The sequence below is a fragment of the Cetorhinus maximus genome, chromosome 17, assembly GCF_964194155.1.
Source record: "Cetorhinus maximus chromosome 17, sCetMax3.hap1.1, whole genome shotgun sequence".
NCBI lineage: Eukaryota > Metazoa > Chordata > Chondrichthyes > Lamniformes > Cetorhinidae > Cetorhinus > Cetorhinus maximus.
The window spans coordinates 22092790-22116478 of NC_135895.1; the positions used below are offsets into that span (position 1 = coordinate 22092790).

Sequence of the window (23689 nt, forward strand, 5' to 3'; positions counted from 1 at the left end):
GATTCCTCTTCCATGCACTGTTTCATTGTCATAACTCCTTGTAAGTGGTGAGCACAGTAGTTTTGTTTCTGTGGGGCGGAGAAGGAAGAAAATCAGGTTGTAAAGCATGCATCAGTATTTAAATTCATCTATTGCACTTAGTGTGCATTAGCTCGGAATGTTGAGCTATAATTTAATATAAATGATTTGGACTTTATAACTGGTAACGTAACTCAGGAATCAGAAGTATGTTTTCAAAATTCGTGGGTGACACAGATTTGGGGTTTATAAAAATTTAAGGAAGACTGCGATAAGATGTTAGCAATTGACAAATCAATTCAATATCGATAAATTTGAAGTGGTTCATTTTGGCAGGAGAAATAAAGCTTACGTACTCCCTGGGATATGAGTGTCTAAGTGGAATAAAGGGCAGTAGGATTTTTGTTTGAGAACCGAACCAAACTACTGAGTAACCTAGACATGTTTTTATTTATGTGATCTCGATTGCACGTTGTCTTCCCAAAGACATGAACTAACTGACCTTGTGTTACCTGGCATATCATATTTGGAGCTATCGTCACCGTAGTAACCCATTTACCCCTGAAGTTTGAAGAAGAGTAGACACTAGTTTAGTTTTTGAACCCTTGCCACCATAAAAAAATGCATCCAAGTACAAGGTTGATCTCTCTCTGAAAAGATTTATTAAAAATCATTTGTAGGTGGATAGTAATACTTGTTGCCTGCTACACCCAAATCCCAAAAGCCTGAGAAACGGCACCTTTACGTTAGTTTATTTTTCTCTCTAGCCAGCTAAAAACATTTCACTTTCTGTCACATATACCATGCCCACATTGAATTTGGCCAATTTCTTTGGTTTTGTCACAGGAGTAGGTTAATTAGTCTTCAGAACTGTTTTTGCAGTATGCAAGTACACTCCAAACCTACCATTCATCTTTTTTCTTACAGTTTCTTTAACCCAGCGTAGAGGATTTAGCATTTCTTGGCCCAGTTGGCATTATGCCACAGGTGCATAAAGCTCCGCTGAGGTCACATCCGGAGTACCGTGTTTACCCGTGGCTACCTCACCTTAAGAAGGGATTTGTAGGCATTGATATGGGTGAAGTGCAGATTCAACAGAATGGTATCTGAGCTGAAAGGGTTATATTATGAGGAAGGGTTGCATAGACTAAACTTGTATTCCTTTGAATAATGGGTGGTCTAATTGAGATGTTTAAGAAAAAGATTGTGTCTCTGATTGGGTAAATAGAGAGCAACTGTTCGCTCTTGGGGGAGCCCAGAACAGGTGGGCATAAACTCAAAACTAGAGCTGGGCCATTAGATGGTAAGTATGGACTTTTTCACACAAATGGCAGTGGGAATCTGAAACTGTTTCTCTGCAATCCTCATTCTTCTCTCTCTGTGCCCCCATCCCCTGCCAAAAAAAAATGCTGTTCCAAAACTTAGTTGGGCTTGGGTGTTAAGGGATATAAAATGGAAGTGGGTAAATGAAGTTGAGATACAGATCAGACAGGAGCTAATTGAATGAGATATCAGTCTTTAGGGTCCAAATAGCCCACTTTGATTGCAAGCATTACATATTACAAGCCATATTGTCATGTCATGTTTATCAGCCAGATATAAAAATAGCCTAAACAAATAAGGACAAGTGAGATCTGAGACGCAAAATAGAATTTTAGCGTTCAGATTGTTTCCAAATCCAGTTGCTTGTCTCCCAACATGTCTGCCAGCATTGGTTGTGGTATAATGCCTACAGCAAAACAAACGTTTTTAAGTTAAGGCGGCATGTTGATACCTGTGTTTGCCACGCACTAAGTATTCTACAGAATGGAACAACCCATTTCAGACTTGCTGATTAGCATAATTAGAATGCAAGGCTTTGCTGTCCAAGCCTTGTGTTATGGCTAGGTATGTTTGTCTCATACCTGAACAGCACCTGTGAAGAGTGACTTTTCCAAATGTCAAAATAAGTAAAGAATTGGGGAATAGGTTTTATTTGTATGCTTAGCAGTCAGGTTTGGCCATGCATCCCGCCCAGTGTGGGGAATTATAGCCCCATCAACAAATTAAGATATAAATAAATTAATGAAAATGCACAAATAAAATTTCTGTATGGACACCGGCTTTATGGTCATTTAAAAAACTTGTGTTGAGCTCTGTAATTTGCGCAGTTTGCAGAGCAAAAGATGGCTAAGAACAGCCAGGGAGTTGAAATGAAGCAGATGGAGCTGCGGCTCTGAGGCCACCTGCGATCTTGGGCTTTCTGGAGGAATGAAGTGTGTTGGTGGGCTCATCCAGGGTACTTTCTCTGTGAGTTGGCCATGGTCGGGTTGATGGGCGCACACGGGTATATCACCTCTTCCCACGTGACCCTGGGTGCAGCATGAAAACTGGCCCATGTGACATTTTTTTTGGAGAAGAAGGAAAGGTGTGTGGTGCAGGTAAAAAGAAGAAAATGAAGGCTGGACCCAGGAGCTGGCAACATGCAAATACAAGGGTGTTGCAGCTCTTTCAGTTACTTGAAGTGATTGACTGACCATTTTTATTGATGAGTGAATCAGGGTGTAGGTAACTATAGAAGTTTTTTGTTTGAAGGTAAAGTATGCCCACATTTGTCTAGGGAGGTAGCCAAGTTAATGGTCATCTGGAGGGAGAAAAAGTTTTAGCTATTTTTCTCACCTGGGGCAGTAGTTTAAACTGGTACTGGGAAATATAACTATTAAATTTATAGCTTAACTGCTAAGAGTGCTGAAACTAAGGTTTTACAGGAAGATAAAAGCAAAATACTGCGGATGCTGGAAATCTGAAACAAAAATAAAAATAGCTGGAAAAACTCACGAGGTCTGACAGCATCTACGGAAAGGAATACAGTTAACGTTTCGAGTCCGTATGACTTCATCAGAACTGAGGAAAAATAGAAATGAGGTGAAATATAATCTGGTTGAGGGGGGTGGGACAGGTAGAGCTGAATAGAGGGCCAGTGATAGGTGGAGGCAAAGAGGAGATTGCCAAAGATGTCATAGACAAAAGGACAAAGGGTTGTTGACGGTAGTGATATTAGCTAAGAAATGTGCTAATGGTGACATTAAGGGTAGAAAGCAGGACGAGCAAGTGACAGATAGCCCTAGTGGAGATGGGGTGGGGGGGAAGGGATCGAAATAGGTTAAAAGATGGAGATGAAACAATGGTTGGGAATACATTTAAAAATAATGGAAATAGGTGCAAAAAGAAAAATATATTTTAAAAATATAAATGATTAGGGAAAGGGGAAGGTGATGGAGGAGAGAGTTCATTATCTGAAGTTGTTGAACTCAATGTTAAATACTTAGGGAAGAACTGGCCAACTTGAAGGAACTGATTACTTTTTATGAATTTGCTGCTAAGATTGACGTTCTTACTAAAAATGCACCAGAAGAATTAGAAGCTCTGCCTGCTAGTTTAAAAATTACATTGGAGCATCAAGCTAAAGAGGAAAAAATAATGGCAGTTGGAGAGGCCATAAAGCAACTTGAACTAGAACTGAAGAAAAAGCATGAACAAAATGTGACAAAGCAGGTAGCTGAGCATTGAAACAAATTAAAGTTCTTAAAGCAGCTGAAGAGGACTTTATGCAGTAGAAAGATGAGCTGCTTACACAAAAAGGGGCAGAATTAAACTGGCGTCTCCTGTAGAAGAATGGTCGTGAAGAAGAATTTGCAGTTGAAAATGCTCCAAATCTGAAAAGATAGGTCAGTTCCAGATGCATGTCTGGATAAGGGCTTGGACACTAAAAAGCATGCTTGTGTGGGAACAAAATTAGGATCAGGAATGAGAATCTGAACAGAACGGGTCAGAGTCTATTTGAACTATAGCACTGAGATCACCAAAGAAAGCCCTGATGACAGCTTAATTGTCCAACTCTAAAGAAGAAGAGTGAAATTGCTAAATCCAGAGGGCAAGAAGCAATATAACTGGGTTTTTTCCTTGGGTTCCAGTTCATAGCAGCCAGTGCTTAGAAGTTAGGTGTACTGTCAGCAATCAGTGTTGTTGTCCTTGATAAAGGTTAACCAGACCAAACAAATTGCAAGTCCTTTGGACCCCAAGTGAATGCTATCCTGGAGGCCAGACTTCACGCCACCCTCTAGATTTTGGAAGGCATCCACAGAGGGGACGAGCAGAAGCATGTTGAATGGTGCACCAAGGGGCCCACGGGATGGGAAAAGGAGAAAACCAAGGAAGATTATTACAAAGTTAACTAAATGATATCCAGTTGAAGGAGACTGAGAATGCATTAAAACGATCTGAAAGACAACAAGCACAGAAATTTCAACAGGAAGGTCGGCAGCTCATGCTCATGGCAAAACTGGAAAAAGTATGCAGGCAGCTTCAGCAAATTGTTCATGAACACAAATTTAAAACGCAACATCTTAAAGAAGAACATGAAAGAACTATAAAGATTATGCAAAATTTAATGGGGATCCTGTGAAAGAACTGAAAGAAAGCAAATCAACTAGCAGTAAAACAATTTTGCAGGAAAATTGGAATAGCAAGAACTCATGGCGGTTGAATTCTAAATCCTAATTTTTACATTTGTTTAGCTTTGTCATTGGTTAAACTTCTGGTTTTGTAAATCTGGATGAATTGATAGCTCAAATGGAAAAAATGAGTATGATATTATAGCCATTACAGAATATCCAATGGTATTTGACATTTCAAAAGGGCAGGAAGAATGGAAAAGGAGGGGGGTAGTTCTGTTAAAAAGGGATGCAATCAGAACAATAGTGAGAAATGATCTTGGTTTGGAAGATCAAGGTGAATATTTGAGTTTGGATGGAGATAAGAAATAGCAATGAGAAGAAGAATGGGAAATAGTTTATGGGCCTCCTAACAGTTGGTACACTGTAGGACAGAATGTAAATCAAGAAATAATGGGGGCTTATAGTGCAGTTATCATGGGCGATTTTATTCTTTTAGATTTGGATGGATCATGTGGCAAAGGCAGCCTGGAGGGTGAGTTCATAAAGTTTATTTGGGAGTTTCTTAGGATGATATGTTCTGGAACCAACCAGGCAGCAGACTATTTTAGACCTTGTAATGTGTAAATGAGACAGGATTAATTAAAGACTTCATGGTAAAGGATCCTCTAGGCAAGAGTGATCATGTGGTAGAATTTCACAGTCAATTTGAGGGTGAGAAATGTAGGAACTAGTGTCTTAAACTTATGCAATTGCAAGGGTATGAAGACAGAACTGGCCAAAATGGACAGGGAAAATGGGTTAAAGGGTAAGACAGTGACGCGGTTGTAGACGTTTAAGGATCCACTTCATAAATCTCAACAAAGGTATCTTCCATTGAGAGAGAAACTGAGATGGTTGTAAACTTCAAACTTTCCACGATTCTGGAAAGGTCCCAGCGGATTGGAAAACCGCAAATGTAATTCCTCTATTCAAGAAAGGAGGGGAGGAGGCAGCAGGCCAGTTGGTGTAACATCTTTTATTGGGGAAAATGCTGGAATCCATTATTAAGGAGGTAGTAGCAGGGTCAGCATGGTTTTGTGAAAGAGAAATAGTGTTTGACATATTTGTTAAGAGTTCTTTGAGGGTGTCATAAGGAGGATGGATAAAGGGGAACCAGTAGGCAATGATACAAAAATGGGTAGGAAAGCAAGTTGAGGAGGATATAAAGAGTCTGCAAAGGCATATGGATAGGTTACGTGAGTGGGCAAAAAAATTGGCTGGTGGAGTATAATATGAGGTTGTACACTTTGGCAGGGAGAATATAAAAGCAGAATATTATTTAAATAGAGAGAGACTGCAGAATGCTGTGGGTCAAAGGTATCTTGGTGCCCTTGTACATGAATCACAAAACTTAACCAAGCATATCCATCAAAATTGAATTTTGGCCATTATTGAAAGGAGATTTGAGTATAAAAGTAGGAGCTTGTACAACTGAACAAACATCGTTTGCAACTGCAACTAGAATACTGTGTACAGTTTTGGTCTCCTTTCTTAAGGAGGGATGTACCTGCATTGGTACATCTGCTGAGATAAAGGGTTGCCTAATGAGGAAAGATTGAGTAGGATGGGTCTATGCTCATTGGAGTTTAGTAGAATGAGGGCTGATCTTATTGAAACATATACGATTTTGGGGGGGGACTTGACAGAGCAGTTACTTAGAGGGTGTTGCCCCTCATGGGGGAATCTAGAAATAGGGGTCACAGTTTCAAGATAAGTGGTCTCCCATTTAAGGCAGATGAGGAGGAATTTCTTTTCTGAGAGACTTAGTATTCGGAATTCTCTTCCCCAGTGAGCACCGGAAGCTGTATCATTCAATATATTCACGGCTGAGATGGACAGATGTTTGATCGAAAAGGGGACCAAGGGTTATGGTGGGTGGAGGGCAGACAGGAAAGTGGACTTGAGGCTACAATCAGATCAACCATGATCTTATTGAATGACAGAGAAGGCTCAAGGGGCTGAATACTGCTATTTCTTTTTATCGTAGCGTTTTGGGTCAATGAGCTTTAGAATTAGAAATGTAATAGGTTTTAAGCCAGTGAAATGAAGGAGAGTGGAAAAAGAACAAGAGGGAAGGCCTGCGATAGAGTTGAAGACCGATTAAATGACAAAGGAGTTGCTGGTGAGGGGTGAATAGGAGTTGTAATTGGACAAGTAAAGAAATAAGATGCATCACAAGGAGATGTGGATGACAGAAAGATAAGTGGTTGCCTTTCAAGAGGAAGCGATGGTGTAGTCACTGGACTAGTAATCCAGAGACCCAGGGCAATGTTCTGGGGACCCTGGTTTGAATCCTGCCACGGCAGATGATGGAATTCAATAAAAATCTGGAATTAAAAGTCTAAATGACATAGCTGACAGCTGCATGTCTGCGGCAGGTGGTGAGGGAACCAACAAGAGGGAAAAACATACTTGACCTCATCCTCACCAATCTGCCTGCCACAGATGCATCTGTCCATGACCACCGCACAGTTATTGTGGAGATGAAGTCCCGCCTTCGCATTGAGGATACCCTATCACAACTTGATAGTTGTGTGACACTATCACTGTGCTAAATGGGATAGATTTCGAACAGATCTAGCAACTCAAGACTGGGCATCCATGAGGCGCTGTGGGCCATCAGCAGCAGCAGAATTGTACTCGAACACAATCTGTAATCTTATGACCTGACATATATCCCGCTCTACCATTACCATCAAGCCAGGGGATCAACCCTGGTTCAATGAAGAGTGCTGGAGGGCATGCCAGGAGCAGCACCAGGCATACCTGTGTCAACCTTGTGAAGCTGTGACACAGGACTACTTGCGTGCCGCATAAGCAGCAAGTGATAGCCAGGGCAAAGCGATCCCACAACTAACAGATCAGATCTAAGCTCTGCAGTCCTGCCACATCCAGTCGTGAATGGTGGAGGCTCCACAAATATTCCCATCCTCCATGATGGAGGAGCCCAGCACATCAGTGCAAAAGATAAGGTTGAAGCATTTGCGACAATCTTCAGCCAGAAGTGCCTAGTGGATGATCCATCTCGGCCTCCCCCGGAGGTCCCCTGCATCATAGATGCCAGTCTTCAGCCAATTCGATTCAATCCACGTGATAACAAGAAATGGCTGAACGGATACTACAAGGCTATGGGCCCTGACAATATTCCGGCAATAATATTGAAGGCTTGTGCTCCAGAACTTGCCGCGCCCCTAGCCAAGCTGTTCCAGTACAGCTACAACATTGGCATCTACCCGGCTATGTGGAAAATTGCCCTTGTATGACCCGTACACACAAAGCAGAACAAATCCAACCCAGCCAGTTACCACCCCATCAGTCTACTCTCCATCATCATTAAAGTAATGGAAGGGACCATCAACAGTGCCATCAAGCAGCACTTGCTTAGCAATATCCTGCTCACTGATGCCCAGCTCGGGTTCCGCCAGGGCCACTCAGCCTTGGTTCAAACATGAACAAAAGAGCTGAACTCCCGAGGTGACAGAGTGTGGCATCACAGAGCCCTAGCAAAACTGGAGTGAAATGGGAATCAGGGGGAAAACTCTACTGGTTGTAGTCATACCTAGCACAAAGGAAGATGGCTGTGGTTGTTGGAGATCAGTCATCTCAGCTCCAGGACATCGCCACAGGAGTTCCTCAGGGTAGTGTCCTCGGCCCAAAAACCTTCAGCTGCTTCATCAATGACCTTCCATCGTAAGGTCAGAAGTGGGGATGTTCGCTGCTGATTGTACGATGTTCAGCACCATTTGCGACGACTCAGATACTGAAGCAGTCCATGTCTAAATGCAGCAAGACCTGGATGATATCCAGGCTTGGGCAGACAAGTGACAAGTAACATTCGCGCACACAAGTGTCAGGCAATGACAATCTTCACCGAGAGAATCCAGCCATTGCCCTTTGATATTCAGTGGCATTACCGTCACTGAATCCCCCACTATCAACATCCTGGGGGTTAACCATTGCCCAGAAACTGAACTGGACTAGCCATATGAATACTGTGGCTACCAGAGCAGGTCAGAGGCTAGGAATCCTGCAATGAGTAACTCACCTCCTGACACCCCAAAACCTGTCCACCATCTACAAGGCACAAGTCAGGAGTATGATGGAATACTCCCCACTTGCCTGGATGAGTGCAGCTCCCACAACACAAGAAGCTTGACACCATCCAGGACAAAGCCCGCTTGATTGGCACCACATCCACAAACATTCACTCCACCACCGACGCACAGTAGCAGCAGTGTGTATTATCTACAAAATGCACTTCAGGGATTCACCGAGGCTCCTTCGACAGCACCTTCCAAACCAACAACCACTACCATCTAGAAGGACAAGGGCAGCAGATAGATGGGAACACCACCACCTGGAAGTTCCCCTCCAAGTCACTCACCATCCTGACTTGGAAATATATTGCCTTTCCTTCACTGTCGCTGGGTCAAAATCCCGGAACTCCCTTCCTTAACAACGCTGTGGGTGTACCTACACCACATGGACTGCAGCGGTTTAAGAAGCCAGCTCACCACCAACTTCTCAAGGGCAACTAGAGATGGGCAATAAATGCTGGCCCAGCGAGCAAAGCTCACATCCCATAAATGAATAACGAAAAACAACAGAGTAAGATGCAAAGAAAAATGAAATAATATAGGGACAGAGGCTACAATCTGAAGCTGTTGAACTCAAGTGTTGAGTCCGGAAAGCTGTAAAGTGTCTAATCGAAAGATAAGGTACTGTTCCTCAAGCTTAGGTTAAGCTTTATTGGAACACTGGAGTAGCCAAGGACAGTGGTGGTCAGCTTGAGAGAAAGGTGGAAAGTTATGATAGGTGACAGAGGGCTCAGGGTCATGCTTGCGGACTGAACAAAGGTGTTGTACAAAGTGGTCACCCAATCTGTGATTGACCTTTCCAATGTAGAGCAGATTCCACTGTGAACAGTAAATACAGTATATTAAATTGTAAGAACTACACGTCAACACTGTTTTACCTGGAAGGAGTGTTTGGAGTTAAGGATGGTGAGGAGAGAGCAGGTAAAGGACAGCTGTTTTATATCTTGCACTTGCATGGGTTGGTGCCAAGGGAAGGAGAGGGGCTGTTGGGAGTGATTTGAGGCGTGAACCAGGGTGCCATGGAGGGACCGGCCCCTTTGCAATGTTGAGATGGTGGAGGTAGACGTGTTTGGTGGTGGCATCACACTGGAGTCAGAGGAAATGGCAGACAATGATCCATTGAATGTGGCGACCAGTTGGGTAGAAGGCCGCTTGAGTCTTCTCTGCCATTCAATAAGATCATGGTTGATCTGATTGTGGCTTCTTTCTCTCTCTACCGATGCTACCAGACCTGAGTTTTTCCAATATTTTTTGTGTTTCTATTATATAAAGGAAATCATATGTCTCTGAGAGGGAAGGGAAGGGATGAGAGCAGAAGTGCCATGGACATGGCCAAGTGTCCTGGAGTTCAGCCGGACAGAGGAACATGGTAGCATAAACTGTTGTTTTTCAAACTGGAGGAAAACATATAATGGGGTGCTGTTTGGACCACAACTCTTCCTGATAAGTTAGTGATCTGTATTTGGATATACCTAGCATTTTAATGTTTGCAGATGACACGAAACTCAAATGTAGTAAACAATAGGAAGAAGTCGTAAAGTATTTTATTGATGAAATGGGCACACATGGTGGATTAAATTAATTTGGAACAGTATAAAGTGATACATTTTGGTAGACAAAATGAGGCACTATAAACCAAATGATTAAGATTTTATAGAGGGGGGTACAAGAAATAGAGAGACCTGGGTGCATGTGCACAAATCTTTGAAGGTGGTAGGAGAGGTTGAGAAAGGCTGTTAAAACTAAGGTCCCAGCTGAGCTTTTACAAATAGAGTTCAAAAGCAAGAATTATGTTGAACTTTTAGAAAACGCCAGTTAGGATTCAGATGGAGTATTGAGTCCAATTCTGGGCACCACACTTTAGGAAAGATGTCAAGGCCTTTGAAAGGGTACTGAGGTGCTTTACCAGGGCGATACAAAGGCTCGAGGGGCTCCAGTCAGGCAGAAGGACTGGAGAAGGTGGGTTTGTTCTCCTGAGAGCAGGGAAGGTTAAGAGGAGATTTTATAGAAGTGTTCAAAATCATGAATGGTTTGATTGATTAAATAAGGAGAAACTGTATCCAGTGGCAGAGGGGTCAGTAACCATAGGACAAGGATTTAAGGAGATTGGCAAAAGAACCAGAGGTTTGAAGAATTCTTTACATGTCGAGTTGTTGTGATTTGTATTGCACTGCCTGAATGGGTGGTAGCAGTAGATTGATTAGTGACACTCAAAGCAAATTGAATAAATACTTAATAGGAACAAAATTCCAGGGCTATGGGGAGAGAGCTGGAGAGTGCGACCAGTTGAGCACAGGTATGATGAATCAAATGGCTTTATGTGCTGTAGCATCTGATTTGGCTTGGTGGTACTTGTGGAAAGCACAAGATCTGATGTTTATAGAAATTTTATGACTAGACTGCTGCTAAATGCTCATTTTCTGCTACTTTGGTTCACAACCTACCTGCTGCTAGTTTGGACCCTGTAAATTATGCCTATTTCTGGTTGTTTTGTTTTCCAGCATACTGCATTACCCCTTTCTGCTATTGGTGACTCAGCTTTTTTGTTCCCTCTAATTTTGGAATCTAAGAAATAGTGTTGTTTAATAAAGTTTAGGAATAGAAGGGGAGAAAGCACAATTGTAGTGAGATATTGATTTGCAAACTGATGAGCTGGTCTCTCCTGACCAGCATATTAATCACAATGTAATAAAAGTGATTTAAAAGAATCCATGGTGGTATCTTAACAAAACACCATTTTCTTGTGCTTTTCTAAGCATTTGCTTGTATAATGTCATCTACTCCAAAAATAATTAATTGTGGAATGTTTACATGTCATAAGATATTATTTAAATGAAGTATTTCATTCTGATTTTTTCCCCTAATTTAACTGTCAAAATGAAACAAGTGACTATTTGTTTTTAAAACGCAGTCTTTTATAATTGTATTGAAGGTTACAAAAAATTTGTTGAAGGTATGATAGTTTTTTTGTATCTCTGACTTTGTGACAAAACATTTTTATGCTTCTGATTCTTCATCTACTGATTACCAATTTGAATTATTCTTTACAGGCTCTGGATGGTCAGAACATTTATAATGCTTGCTGTACTCTCAGGATTGATTTTTCAAAATTGGTGAATTTGAATGTAAAATACAACAATGATAAAAGTCGTGACTACACCCGTCCAGATCTTCCTTCAGGAGATGGGCAGTCATCTATGGATCCTGCCATTGCTGCAGCGTTTGCTAAGGAGAGCTCCCTTCTTGGTAAGATAAAGTAGCCTGTAATCATTTTTTTCAGATATTTTTCAGAGCAAACAATAATTTGTACTTAATGTGGTTTGGACAAATAATATTTTTGACTACCGTTTATAGCTACATCTCCATAATTTTGATTCCTAAAGTATTTTTCCAAATTAGTCTCCACTTCACTGTCACTAATATTTGTATTAACTAATCATTTGTCCAAGGTGTTTGCTTTTATTGGCAGCAAAGATCCAAAAAGGGACAATCACATTTTGACTGGAATAGGTTTGGTTATCTTGGGGACAACTTCAATCAAAAAAAAAAATGCTAGTTCTTTCATTCACAGGATCTGGGCTTCCGCTGGCTGGGCCAGCATTTATTGCCCATTCCTAGTTGCCCTTGAAAAGGTGGTGGTGAGCTGCTTTCTTGAACTGCTGCAGTCCATGTGATGTAGGTACACCCACAGTGCTGTTAGGAAGGGAGTTCCAGGATTTTGACCCAGCAACAGTGAAGGAATGGCAGTGTGGTTCTTAGTCAAGGTGGGGTGTGACTTGGATGTGAACTTAAGGTGATAGTGTTCCTTTTTTTCTGCCAACCTTGTTTTTCTAGGTGATAGAGTTTGTGGGTTTGGACAGTGTTATTGAAAGAGCCTTGGTATGTTATTGCAGTGGATTTTGTAGATACACACTGCTGCCACTGTGCACTAGTTGTGGAGGAGTTGAATACATAAGGTGGTGGATGGGGTGTCAAGCTTTTTGAATATTGGAGCTGCAGTTATCCAGGCAAGTGGAGAGTATTCCATCACACTCCTGACATGTGCCTTGTAGATGGTGGGCAGACCTTATGGGGCCAGGAGGTGAGATACTTGCCAGACTTCCCAACCTCTGACCTGCATTTGTTGCCACAGTATTTACGTGGCTGGTCCAGTTCAGTTTCTGGTCAATGGTAACCCCCCCAGAATGTCAGTGGGGGATTCAGCGATGGTAATGCCGTTGAATGTCATGGGGAGACAATTAAATTCTCTCGTTAGAAATGGTCACTGCCTGGCACTTGTGTAGCACAACTGTTACTTGCCACTTCAGCCTAACCCTGAATGTTGTCCAGATCTTGCTGCAGGCAGGCAAGGATTCCTTCAGTATCTGAGGAATTTGAGAATGGTACTGAACTCTGTGCAATCATTAGCAACATCCCCACTTCTGACCTTATGTTGAAGGGAAGGTCATTGATGAAGCTGACTATCCTGAGGAACTCGTACATTGATGTCCTGGGACTGAGATGATCGACCCCCAACAACCACAATCATCTTCCTTGTGACTCCAACCAGTGGAGTGTTTTCCCTGATTCCTGTTGACTTCAGCTTTGCTAGGGCTCCTTGGTGCTACTTTTGGTCAAATGCTGCCTTGCTGTCAAGGGCAGTTAATCTCACCTCACGTGGAATTCAGCTCTTTTGTCCATGTTTGGTTGAAGTACATATCGAGGTTTGGATCTGAGTGGCCCAAGTAAAATCTAAGCTAAGCATTGATAAGCAAGTTGTTGCTTTGTAGTTGCTGCTTGACAGCACTGTTGGCGACATCTTCTGTCACTTTGCTGATGATTGAGAATAGACAACGCTGATTTGCCCTTTTTGTGGATAGTGGATATCTAAGCAATTTTCCACATTGCCAGATAGATGCCAGTGCTCTTAACAGTACTGGAACAGGTTGGCTATTGGCATTGCTACCTCTGGAACACAAGTCTTCAATATTACAGTCAGGATGTTGTCTGGGTTCATAGCCTTTGCTATACCCAGTGCCTTCAGCCATTTCTTCATATCATGTGCAGTGAATCAAATTGGCTGAAAACTGGCATCTATGGTGGTGGGGTACTCAGAAGGAGGCCCAAATGGTTTATCCATTTAAGCATATCTGGCTGAAGATGGTTGCAATTGCTTCAGCTTTGTCTTTTGTCACGGAAACGTGCTTTATATCAAATGATTTTTATTTCACCGGCTGGCGAAACAAACTGAACCTTCAAAAATGGAGACTTTTTAAAACACAGACTAAAGGTGTGGCGTGAGCTCGCAGCAAAGATGGCTACCCAATTTGCATCACTATACTCTCCACATTGCAACCCACTGAGATGGAGACACTACATCTGCAAAAACCCACCAAGGACAATGGCTTTAGGAGAATATGAATGAGCCACATACCCTGTTCTCATTAGCAAGGCATCAAAGCAATCACCTGGTGCATTCAGCAGAGGGTTCCCAGACATGAGCTCATTAAGCTCCAATGGGAATATGCCAAATCCAATCACTTGAAAGATGGACACTGGCTAAGAAAGAGGTTTCCCAAAGTTACAAGGAGAAATACATTAGTAATGTTTGAATCACTGGGTGATGGCCATGTGACAAGTCCACCCTTCGTGTGTTTAAACTTCTGCTTTCTCTGCAGTAAGAGGGCAAGCAGCGGAGACACTGAAGGAAGAAGACCCAAGTGGTGTGTCTCCCTCCCTCTCTCTCCAACCTACCTTGCAAGCTTCGGTCCCTCTTTGCTGACCATGACCATGCAGGGACACCCCGGCTGCAGACAGAGACTTCTTAAATGAATTCAACTCAATGCTACTGTTTGCAGGAAAATAGCCAAATCAACAGAATATATCGTTAATTCGAATCATCGGGGCCACCAAAGGAAAGGTTGCAATTGCTTCAGCTTTGTCTTTTGTCACGGAAACGTGCTTTATGTCAAATGATTTTTATTTCACCGGCTGGCGAAACAAACTGAACCTTCAAAAATGGAGACTTTTTAAAACACAGACTAAAGGTGTGGCGTGAGCTCGCAGCAAAGATGGCTACCCAATTTGCATCATAAGACAGCCTTCGAATTGAGCTTGAAGCCTGCACAAATAATATACCCCTTTTATTTCTCTGGACTCTGAGCTGACAAATCTTCCCCACTCGAATCTATTGGTGTGTGTGAACTTCGAGTGTGTGTACATGAAAGTCAGAGTATATTTTATTGTTTTACTTAGATTGGTTTAAGTACAATTAAGCTAACCTCTTCCTTTGATCTCAAGAAAACCTGTCCGATTAGTTCTTTTATAATCACAGCGTGTAAACGGTTAAACACTCAGTGACTTGGCAAGTATATCCGTTTTTTAAAAAAAGGACCTGTTGCAATCACATGAGAGGGAAAAAGGGGAACCATTTGAACCCCCCCCTCTCCTGGCCATGACACTTTGCACTGAAGATCTGGATTCCACCCATTATTGAGGATGGTAGTGTTTGTGGGGCCACTGCCGCCTCTGATTAGCCGCTAATTGTCCACTGTGGTTCACAAATGAATGTGGCAGGACCGCAATGCTTTTATCAGATCCAACGGTTGTTGGATCACTTAGCTTTGGCTGTTAGCATGCTGCTTCAACTAGCATGTGTGTAATCTTGCGTTGTAGCTTCATGAAGCTGCCTGCCTGGTGCTCCTCCTGGCATGCTTTCCATCACATATCTTTGAACCAGGGTTGATAACCTCTCGGCAGGAGTGAACGGTCTGTGGAATCATGTCTGTTCTTCATTGACATTGGAGGTGAAAGATCTGTTGCGTAATAAAGGAAAATTAAAGCCACTGTAAATTGACTTAATTCTACGGTCATTGTACCAGGATTGGTCACCTCACTGTATAGTAATGGTAGAGTGAGAGATATGAGGTTATAGATTGTGGTTGAACACAGTTTTGCTGTTGATGGACCACAATGCCTGATGGATGCCCGGTTTTGAGCTGCTCGATCAGTTTGAATCTGTTTTATGTGGATCGCCATTGTTGAGAGAAGATAATTTCCATGTCAGAATATAATGTTACTTTATCCAATGGAAGAGTATTTCAAATAAAATTATTCTCCCAAAACTCATTCGCTTTGAATCAACTGCATATGAGAAATAGACTATTCACACCTTTGAGACTGTTTTGCCATTCGGTTAGATCGTTCCTGATCTGTACCTCATACTCCATTTACCGAACTTTGGTTCATATCCCTGGATACCCTCACTTAATAAAAAGCTGTCAAGCTCATTCTGAAAATTCAATCAGCTGCACAATGGACTCTAGAAATACTTCTTTTATTTTAGATTTCCAGCATCGGCAGCTTTTGTGACAATAGATTCTCATTGTTGCTGTCCCTTGCGAGAATCAATTACAAAGATTGGTGATTCATAGTGCAGTCATTCATTTGTTATTCTACTTGTTGCATTTAGGTTGAATAGGTTTGAAATTTGTGACAAATCTTTTTGGATAGAAAATTATTTTAGTGAAATTGAAAGAGATCAGGACACACAAACCATGTTGAGAGGGGTTCAACAACTGACTAAAAGTTATTCCGTGTTTGAAGGACTCCAAATACCAGAGAATAAGTTTAAGAGTTAAAGTTTGATGAACATTTCTTGTATAAGGGCATTAACTTGTGCAACATATTACCAAGAAAGGCCATTAAAGCCAATGGTATAATTGGGTGTGAGGCAATTAGATGTGTTTCTGGGAAGATGTCAAATTGGGGCTCATGGTGGAATGTATATTTAAGGTATAACCTTATATGGTCAAGTTGCCCTCTCTTTGAGAAGTTCTACGTATATATGAAATTAATTTAGGCATGTTAAAACCTACCTTTGTGTATTACATGTTTGTAACGATTTACAGTCTCTAAATGACAATGGACATGTTAATTTATAACAACATGCTTTTGGTATTTTACGCAATTATGTAGAGTGCATAAGCAAATCGAGTTATTTTTTTTTGTTGCCTTCCATTTGTTAGGTACCCCTGCGGGAATGATGTCTGGTCCATACAGTGGAGGATCTGGGTTTCCAACTTCAATAAGCTTTGCACAGACTGCAGGTTAGAGTTGCACTAGTAACATTAGTAAGCCTACATTTAAAATATAGGTTTCTTCTGCAACATGTGTAGGCAAGACTGACAAAATGCTGATTAGATACATTGAAAAAGAAAAACCAAATCCTGTTTACTTGATGTGGGATCATGCACTTTTGTATAAGTGTTATTGGAACTTCAGATCTTTGTACTGAACAGTATGTGGGCACGCAGAACATTGTTGCATACACCTGTAAACAAAATGACATCCAGCTTATTGAATGGATTGGTCATACAGAAGCAGTTATGACACCAAGAGTTGGCACAGCCCTCTTGGTAAAGTTTCAAAACAAAGCATTGCTAAAATTCTGCCTACAGTTGAGCAATTTTTTTAATTGCAACTATTAATACAGCTTATTTAACTAAGGAAATTTCAGTACTGAAGTTTTGTCCAGCACCTTAATTGCTAGGAACTACAGCACCTTGAATGCGGATGCTGAGCAGTGGAGAAAAAATGCTGATAAAGTGACAATAGTTGTCTCGTTTGGAACAAGTTGAGCTTCTTTGCCTTTGATTTTTCTTTCTCACCTAAATCAACTCATAGCTACTCTTGTTTGTTTATGTTGACCATATTGTCTCTACATGCAAAGAAATTGGAGTGTTTTTGAGGAAATCTATGTGCAGTCCCAGTGTCACCAGCCGATTTAATTTTTGATAATTATCCACTCTGATGTCTTTTCTTGCCATCCATTTTTATTAACCCTCCATGACTAGGAACAGAAACTTAATTGTAAGCTGAAGTTTCACAGGTACCATCTATCTTCTCTGAGTGGCCTTTACTCATGCATGATCTTCAGTAATAAATGTTGGCAGTCTTATTTGCTTATAGGAGCTTTAGAGACAAACCAAACCCAGTTTGCACACAACAACATAAACCACCACTTAGTGGTTCCTGCCAATTTTCTGTTGCCTAACTTGGGGTCACTGAGGCCAACTGTAGCACCTCAGTAGTCACTTTAGTCAGCACGTGTGGAAAAATCAAAAAATGGGACTTATAATTCTGCTGTTAGCTGAATAAATTTACTCCAAATCTCTGGTCAAAACAGAGCACCCTTTGTTATATGGAGAGTTTTCTTCTGGCTGAAATTAGTATTAGTTTATTTTAAAATATTTGGTCTTTGTTGCAGCTGTTCCAGGATCCCTGAGCCCATTGGCTATGCCCGGTGCTGCTGCTGCAGCTGCTGCTGCAGCTGCAGGGCGTGTAGCAATGTCTGGAGTTGCTTCTGCCAACCACAGTGTGCTTCTGGTTAGCAATCTAAATGACGAGGTAATTATTTGTTTTTTTACACATCTTTTCTTCTTCATCTGTTTGCAGAGCAAGTTGGTATCATTCATTTTTCTAACATTTGTTTGTCGTCTTCACTCATTGTCTTGTTACTATCTGTGTCCATGTCTGTATTTGTGTCCATGTCTGTATTTCAATGTCCACTGACTAAATTTCCCATAAGTGTAGAAACAAAATTTATATGATCAAATTAATGCATGGTGTTCGCAAATGTTATTAGCAATAGCAAAAGTGCAGATGGAAAATAATGATTTAGAATATAATGGGGGGATTTTAGGCCCCATTGCTGAGTGATATTAATTTCTGCCACAGTACAAGTTATTGTTTTGGAGAAATGCCCCACCCATACCCTTTGTGTATATATATTGAGGAGTTGAGGGTGCCTGGGCTTTTACTTTCTAATCTAATTTGTGCTGTATAGATCAGTAATTCTAAAATTAATGAAGTTGACGAGTTAGTAAGTCATACATTCTAGGGTTTGAGTTGAGTGTAGAGTGAAATGTTATCTGTTCATTGCCTTTTTAGCAGCACAAGAAGACTTGAGCAAATGTGCAGAATGTTAGTCTCATAACTAATGATCATGAAACTACTGGGTTGTAATAAAAATCCATCTGGTTCAATAATACCCTTCAGGGAGAAAATCTGTCGTCCTGCACGTTCTGGCCTACGTGTGACTCTAGATCCACCACAATGTGATCGACTCTTACTTGCCATCTGAAATGGCCTAGTAGGCAATTCAGCTATATCAAACCACCATTTTAATCATTACACTACCTTAAGGCACGCTCTGCCCAGTTGACCCTGCAAAGTCCTCCTCACTAACATCTGAGGACTTGCGCCAAAACTGGGAGAGCTGTCCCACGGACCACTGGTATAGCCATATTGACCAAATCATACTTTTTAGCCAATGTCCCAGACTGCATATCACCATCCCTATCTTTGTCCTGTTCCTCCACTTGGACAGATCTATCAACGGTGGCGGCACACTTGGTAGATAGCCTGGCGTGAGTAGGTAAGGGAGTCCTCAATATTGACTCCAGACCCCACGATGCCTCATGGCATCACATCAAACACAGATAAGGAAATGTTCTGCTGATTGCTGCCTACTACCCACCCTCAGCTGATGAATCAGTGCTCCTCCATTTTAAACATCATCTGGAAGAAGCACTGAGTGTAGCAAAGACACAGAATGTACTCTGAACACTGAAGTGCCGCCACCCATCAAGAGTGGCTCAGAAACATCACTACTGTCCAAGTCCTGAAAAATGTTTCTGCAAGACTGGGCATGCATCAGGTAGTGAGAGAACCAACAAATGGGAAAAATTCATTTAGCAATCCTTACCAATCTACCTGTCACATGCATCTGTCCATGAGAGCATTGGTAGAAGTGAAATGAATTATGGAAATAAAGGCCCATCTTCAAATTGAGGGTACCCTCCATCGTGTTGTGTGACAGTACCACTGTGCTAAATGGAAAATAGATCTGGCAGCTCAAAACTAGGCATCCATAAGGTGTCAGAACTAGGCATCCTTGTCCTGGCATATCCCTCACTATCATTACCATCAAGCCAGTGGACCAACCCTGGTTCATTGAGGAGTGTAGGAGAGCATGCCAGGAACAGTACCATGTACATTTAAAATGAAGTTCCAGCCTGGTGTCAATACGACATAGGACTACATGTACGTTACGCAGAAGCCCTACAGCCTGGAGCGAGTTGCAGAAGCAGCATGTCATTGAGAGAGTTAAGTGACCCCACAGCCAGTGGAACAGATGAAAACTTTGCAGTTCTACCACATCTAGTCATGAATGGTGATGGGCAATTAAACAGCTGATGGTACAAGCAGGTTCCAAAAATATCCCCACCCTCAATGATGGCGAAGCAGCCAGTTCAGAAGGCGAGGCTGAAGCATTTGCAACCATCACCTGCCAAGTGCTAAGTGAATGACCCATCTTGGCCTCCTGAGGCCCCATCATCATGTGTGCCAGTTTTCAACCAATTCATTTCACTCCATGTGATATCAAGAAACAGCTGAAGGCACTGGGTACAGCAAAGGCTATGGGCACTGAAAACATCCCAGATGTCATATTGAAGACTTGTCCTTTGGAACTGACCATGCATTAGCCAAGCTGTTGCAGTACAACTGCAACACTGACATCTACCCAACATTGTGGAAGAATACAGAGTTATCTCCTTCCCATAAAAGAGTCTAACCTAGCACAAAGGAAGATGGTTGTGGTTGATGGAGGCCAATCATCTCAGCATGAGTTCCTCAAGGTAGAGCCCTAGGCCCTACCATCTTCAGTTGATTCACCAATGACCTTCCCTCCAACATAAGTTCACTGATGATTGCAGCATTCAGTATCATTTGCAACTCCTCATACTGAGGCATTCTTTGCCCATATGCATCAAGACCTGGATAGTATTCATGTTTGGGCTGAAAAGTGCTTGTAATATTCTCACCACACAAGTGCCAGGCAATGATCATCTCCAGCAAGAGAGAATCTAACCATTGGCATTCAACAGCATTACCACCACTCGGGTTACCATTGGCCAGAAACCTAACTGAACCAATCATATTAGTCTGGGCTACAAGAGCGGGTCAGAAGCTGAGAATTCTGCAGCGAGTAGCTCACCTGACTTCCCAAAGTCTGTCCACCATCAGCAAGACACAAGTCAGCAGTGTGGTAGAATCCACTCCATTTGCCTGGATGGGTGCAGCTATAACAAACCTAAAAAGGCTTGAGACCATCCAAGACAAAGCAGCCTACTTGATTGGCACTCCACCTGCAATCTTAAACATTCAATCCCTCCACCAACGGCGCACAATGGCAACAGTAGTACCATTTACAAGATGTACTGCAGCAGCTTTACAGCACTTTCCAAACTTGCCACCCCCACCACCTAGGTCATGGACAGCAAACACATGGGAGCAGCGCCACCTACAGCTTTCCCCCTAAGCCACACACCATTCTGACTCGAAACTATATTGCTGTTGCTTCATTGTCACTGGGTCAAAATCCTGGAGCTCCCTAACAGCACTGTGGGTGTACCCATACCAGATGGACTGCGGCAGTTGAAGATGGTGGTTCACCACCACCATCTCGAGGGCAATTAGGGATGGGCAAAAAATGCTGGACAAGCCAGTGATGCACACATTCCAAGAGCAAATAAAAAGGGCATGGAAATGGCAAGTTAATTTAAATATTGATATGAGGTGGTGCATTTTGATAAACAGAATAAGGAGGCCACCTACTCCTTGGAAAATAGAAGATCTAAATGGTTTAAAGGCACGAAGGCATCTGGGGCGTACAGATTCACAACTCCATAAGAAGTACAAGCAAAGCACGGATTGATTTCTAGGGGAGCAGATTCAAAAGCAGAGAAGTCAAAACACACTTGGAGTACTATCCTTATAATATGGAGAGAAGAACTATATTTCAAAAAGGTTGCAGAAGCACTTGAGAGAGTACGAAAAAGATTTGCAAGGATGATACTAGAACTGAGGTGTACAACGAACCAGAAAACTCTTTCGAGTTATCAACAGTCACAGATTGCAACTCTTTCGAGTACAATCACAGTTCTTGGTTTCCGGGAGTGGGACATGAACCCACAACCCTCTGATTCAAAGGCGAGGGTGCTATGGACTGAGCCACAGCTGATACCTCAACGAACCAGAAAGACTGAACAATCTGGGCCTCTTCTCTATAGGGGAGGTGATTGGAGTATTTAAAGTTATAAACTGGTTCGATAGGGTAGAAACAGATTCTTTCAAATACATTGGAATCTAACAAGGGGACATAAATGTAATCCACTAAATCCAATGATGAATCCAGGAGGGAATTGGAACCCCTGCCACATGGAGTAGTTGAGGTGATTGCCATATATAGCTTCCACTTAAGCATCAAAGTACATGATGTAGAATGGAATCGAAGAATACGTTGAAATGAAAGTTTGAGAGAAGGCTTATGTTGCATGTCAACACTGGTGTAGGCCAAATAACCTGATTCTTCGCCATAAAATTCTGTGTAGTCTTACTGCTCAGTTATTGTTATGCTTACATATGTTATGCTTGCAATGAAATCTTGCTTCATGTAAACTTTGCTTTGATGCCTTTCCCTTAAAGGTCCTCGCCAAAGAATTTGATGAGACACTTTTCCCACTCTTTGTAGTTATTTTTCCCTTGCAAACCTTGGTTATGTTATAGCTAAACGTGTTCTTGCACTGTGCAAATCTTTGTATTATATAAAACGCTGAAAACGCTGGTTCTTGGGCTTTTGTCCTCAAATGATCTACTTATATTCTATTTTCATTTTGGCTTTAGCAAAAGCTGGTATGAAATGTGGCTTGTATCTGAGCACTTCACAGGAGAAGTTGCCCAAGGTTCTGTTTTCATTTATAAAATTCAAATTAACTTCTGTAAAGATTTAAATGGTGGAAAGCTATTTGGTAACATTTGATAATTTTCCTCGTGCTGTACTTATGCATGCTGTTAAGTGTAATGGTTGAATTCGAGTGCCTCTCTGATATTTATTTGCCTGCATTTCATACCTCACCATGACTATGCAGTTAACTTACAAGTTCAAGGTTTTTTTGTGCATGATTTGTGTTTTTACTTTCTCATTTAATATAAAGTATTGTAATTCTTTGATTATAAATGTATTTTGCCCATATTTTTTTTTTGGTCTTGGGTGACTACATTCAACACTATTTTCTTGTAAAGTACATGAACCAGCCATTTTCTGACCAAATTCCTGCATTTCCTGTGTACTGACCTATATATTTATTTTTGTTTTGTTTCCCTCTCCTTGTTTACTTCTGCATTGCTCCACCCCTACCCATCCCATCCCTCTTTCTTACCCTGTGTGTTTATTTCACATTTCCCAACCCTCCCCAATACCAATCCTCTTTCTGTCCCACCCCTACCTCTTTCCTTGTGTTCATGCTTATGTGCTTGAACAAATGTTCCTCGGACCAACTTGCCCCAATTAACTGCCTTGAACCATGATCCATGACCACCTCACCATTCTACGGGAACCACCCTTCGTTATGGATGATCTGTTCATCTCCGCTCTTCCTCGATTCTTCTCTCTTCCTGTCTTACGCTGCTTGCTCTTCTCTCCTTCTAAAGATGGTTACGCCCCAAAGTCTGTTTACCCTCTTCGGTATGTTATCGTTAGCACTATACTTTTTATTATTGATTTAAAAGTTTTCACCTTAATTCTTATTTGTAGCTAGCAATTCGGCTCATAGATAAGTAGATAATCTTCTGCTACTTTTTCTTTTGCTGTAATTCTCTCCATAGATGCTATTTTATTTATAGTAATGCATGCTAAAAATTATTTTGCATGTTCTTTAGTATCACTTCACATTAGCTTTGAGGGATTTTACCAGGATTTTTCTCTTCAGATAATCACTATGCTAAATCTTGATTGTTGTATTCATTTTGGATGTCAAAACTCGTTCACGTTGATGTCTGATCTGAATGTTTCATTGATCTATCAGTAACTTTATTAGTTTGCCAAATTTCATGCATAACTTTTATTTTTCTTCACTCTTCCACTCTGCAAAAGGTGTTTATGGTGATGTGCAACGTGTGAAGATTTTGTACAATAAAAAAGACAGTGCTCTTGTGCAAATGACTGATGTCAACCAGGCACAATTGGGTAAGATTCTGTATGCATTTGACCAGAAT

At 41.6% G+C, this 23689-nt stretch overlaps 1 protein-coding gene across 3 annotated transcripts in view; it reads left to right on the top strand.

Moving 5' to 3' along the window:
- The window catches only part of LOC144692240 (polypyrimidine tract-binding protein 2), a 73986-nt gene that overhangs the window by 42597 nt on the left and 7700 nt on the right, over positions 1-23689 (top strand). For 2 of the 3 annotated variants that reach the window (XM_078560832.1, XM_078560833.1), the window contains exons 8-12: positions 11641-11836; positions 16597-16677; positions 17838-17977; positions 23126-23159; positions 23568-23660. In XM_078560832.1, the coding sequence (XP_078416958.1) occupies positions 11641-11836; positions 16597-16677; positions 17838-17977; positions 23126-23159; positions 23568-23660 (544 nt within the window). The remainder of the gene's footprint in view (positions 1-11640; positions 11837-16596; positions 16678-17837; positions 17978-23125; positions 23160-23567; positions 23661-23689) is intronic. The other variant, XM_078560834.1, reaches the window with a different exon arrangement.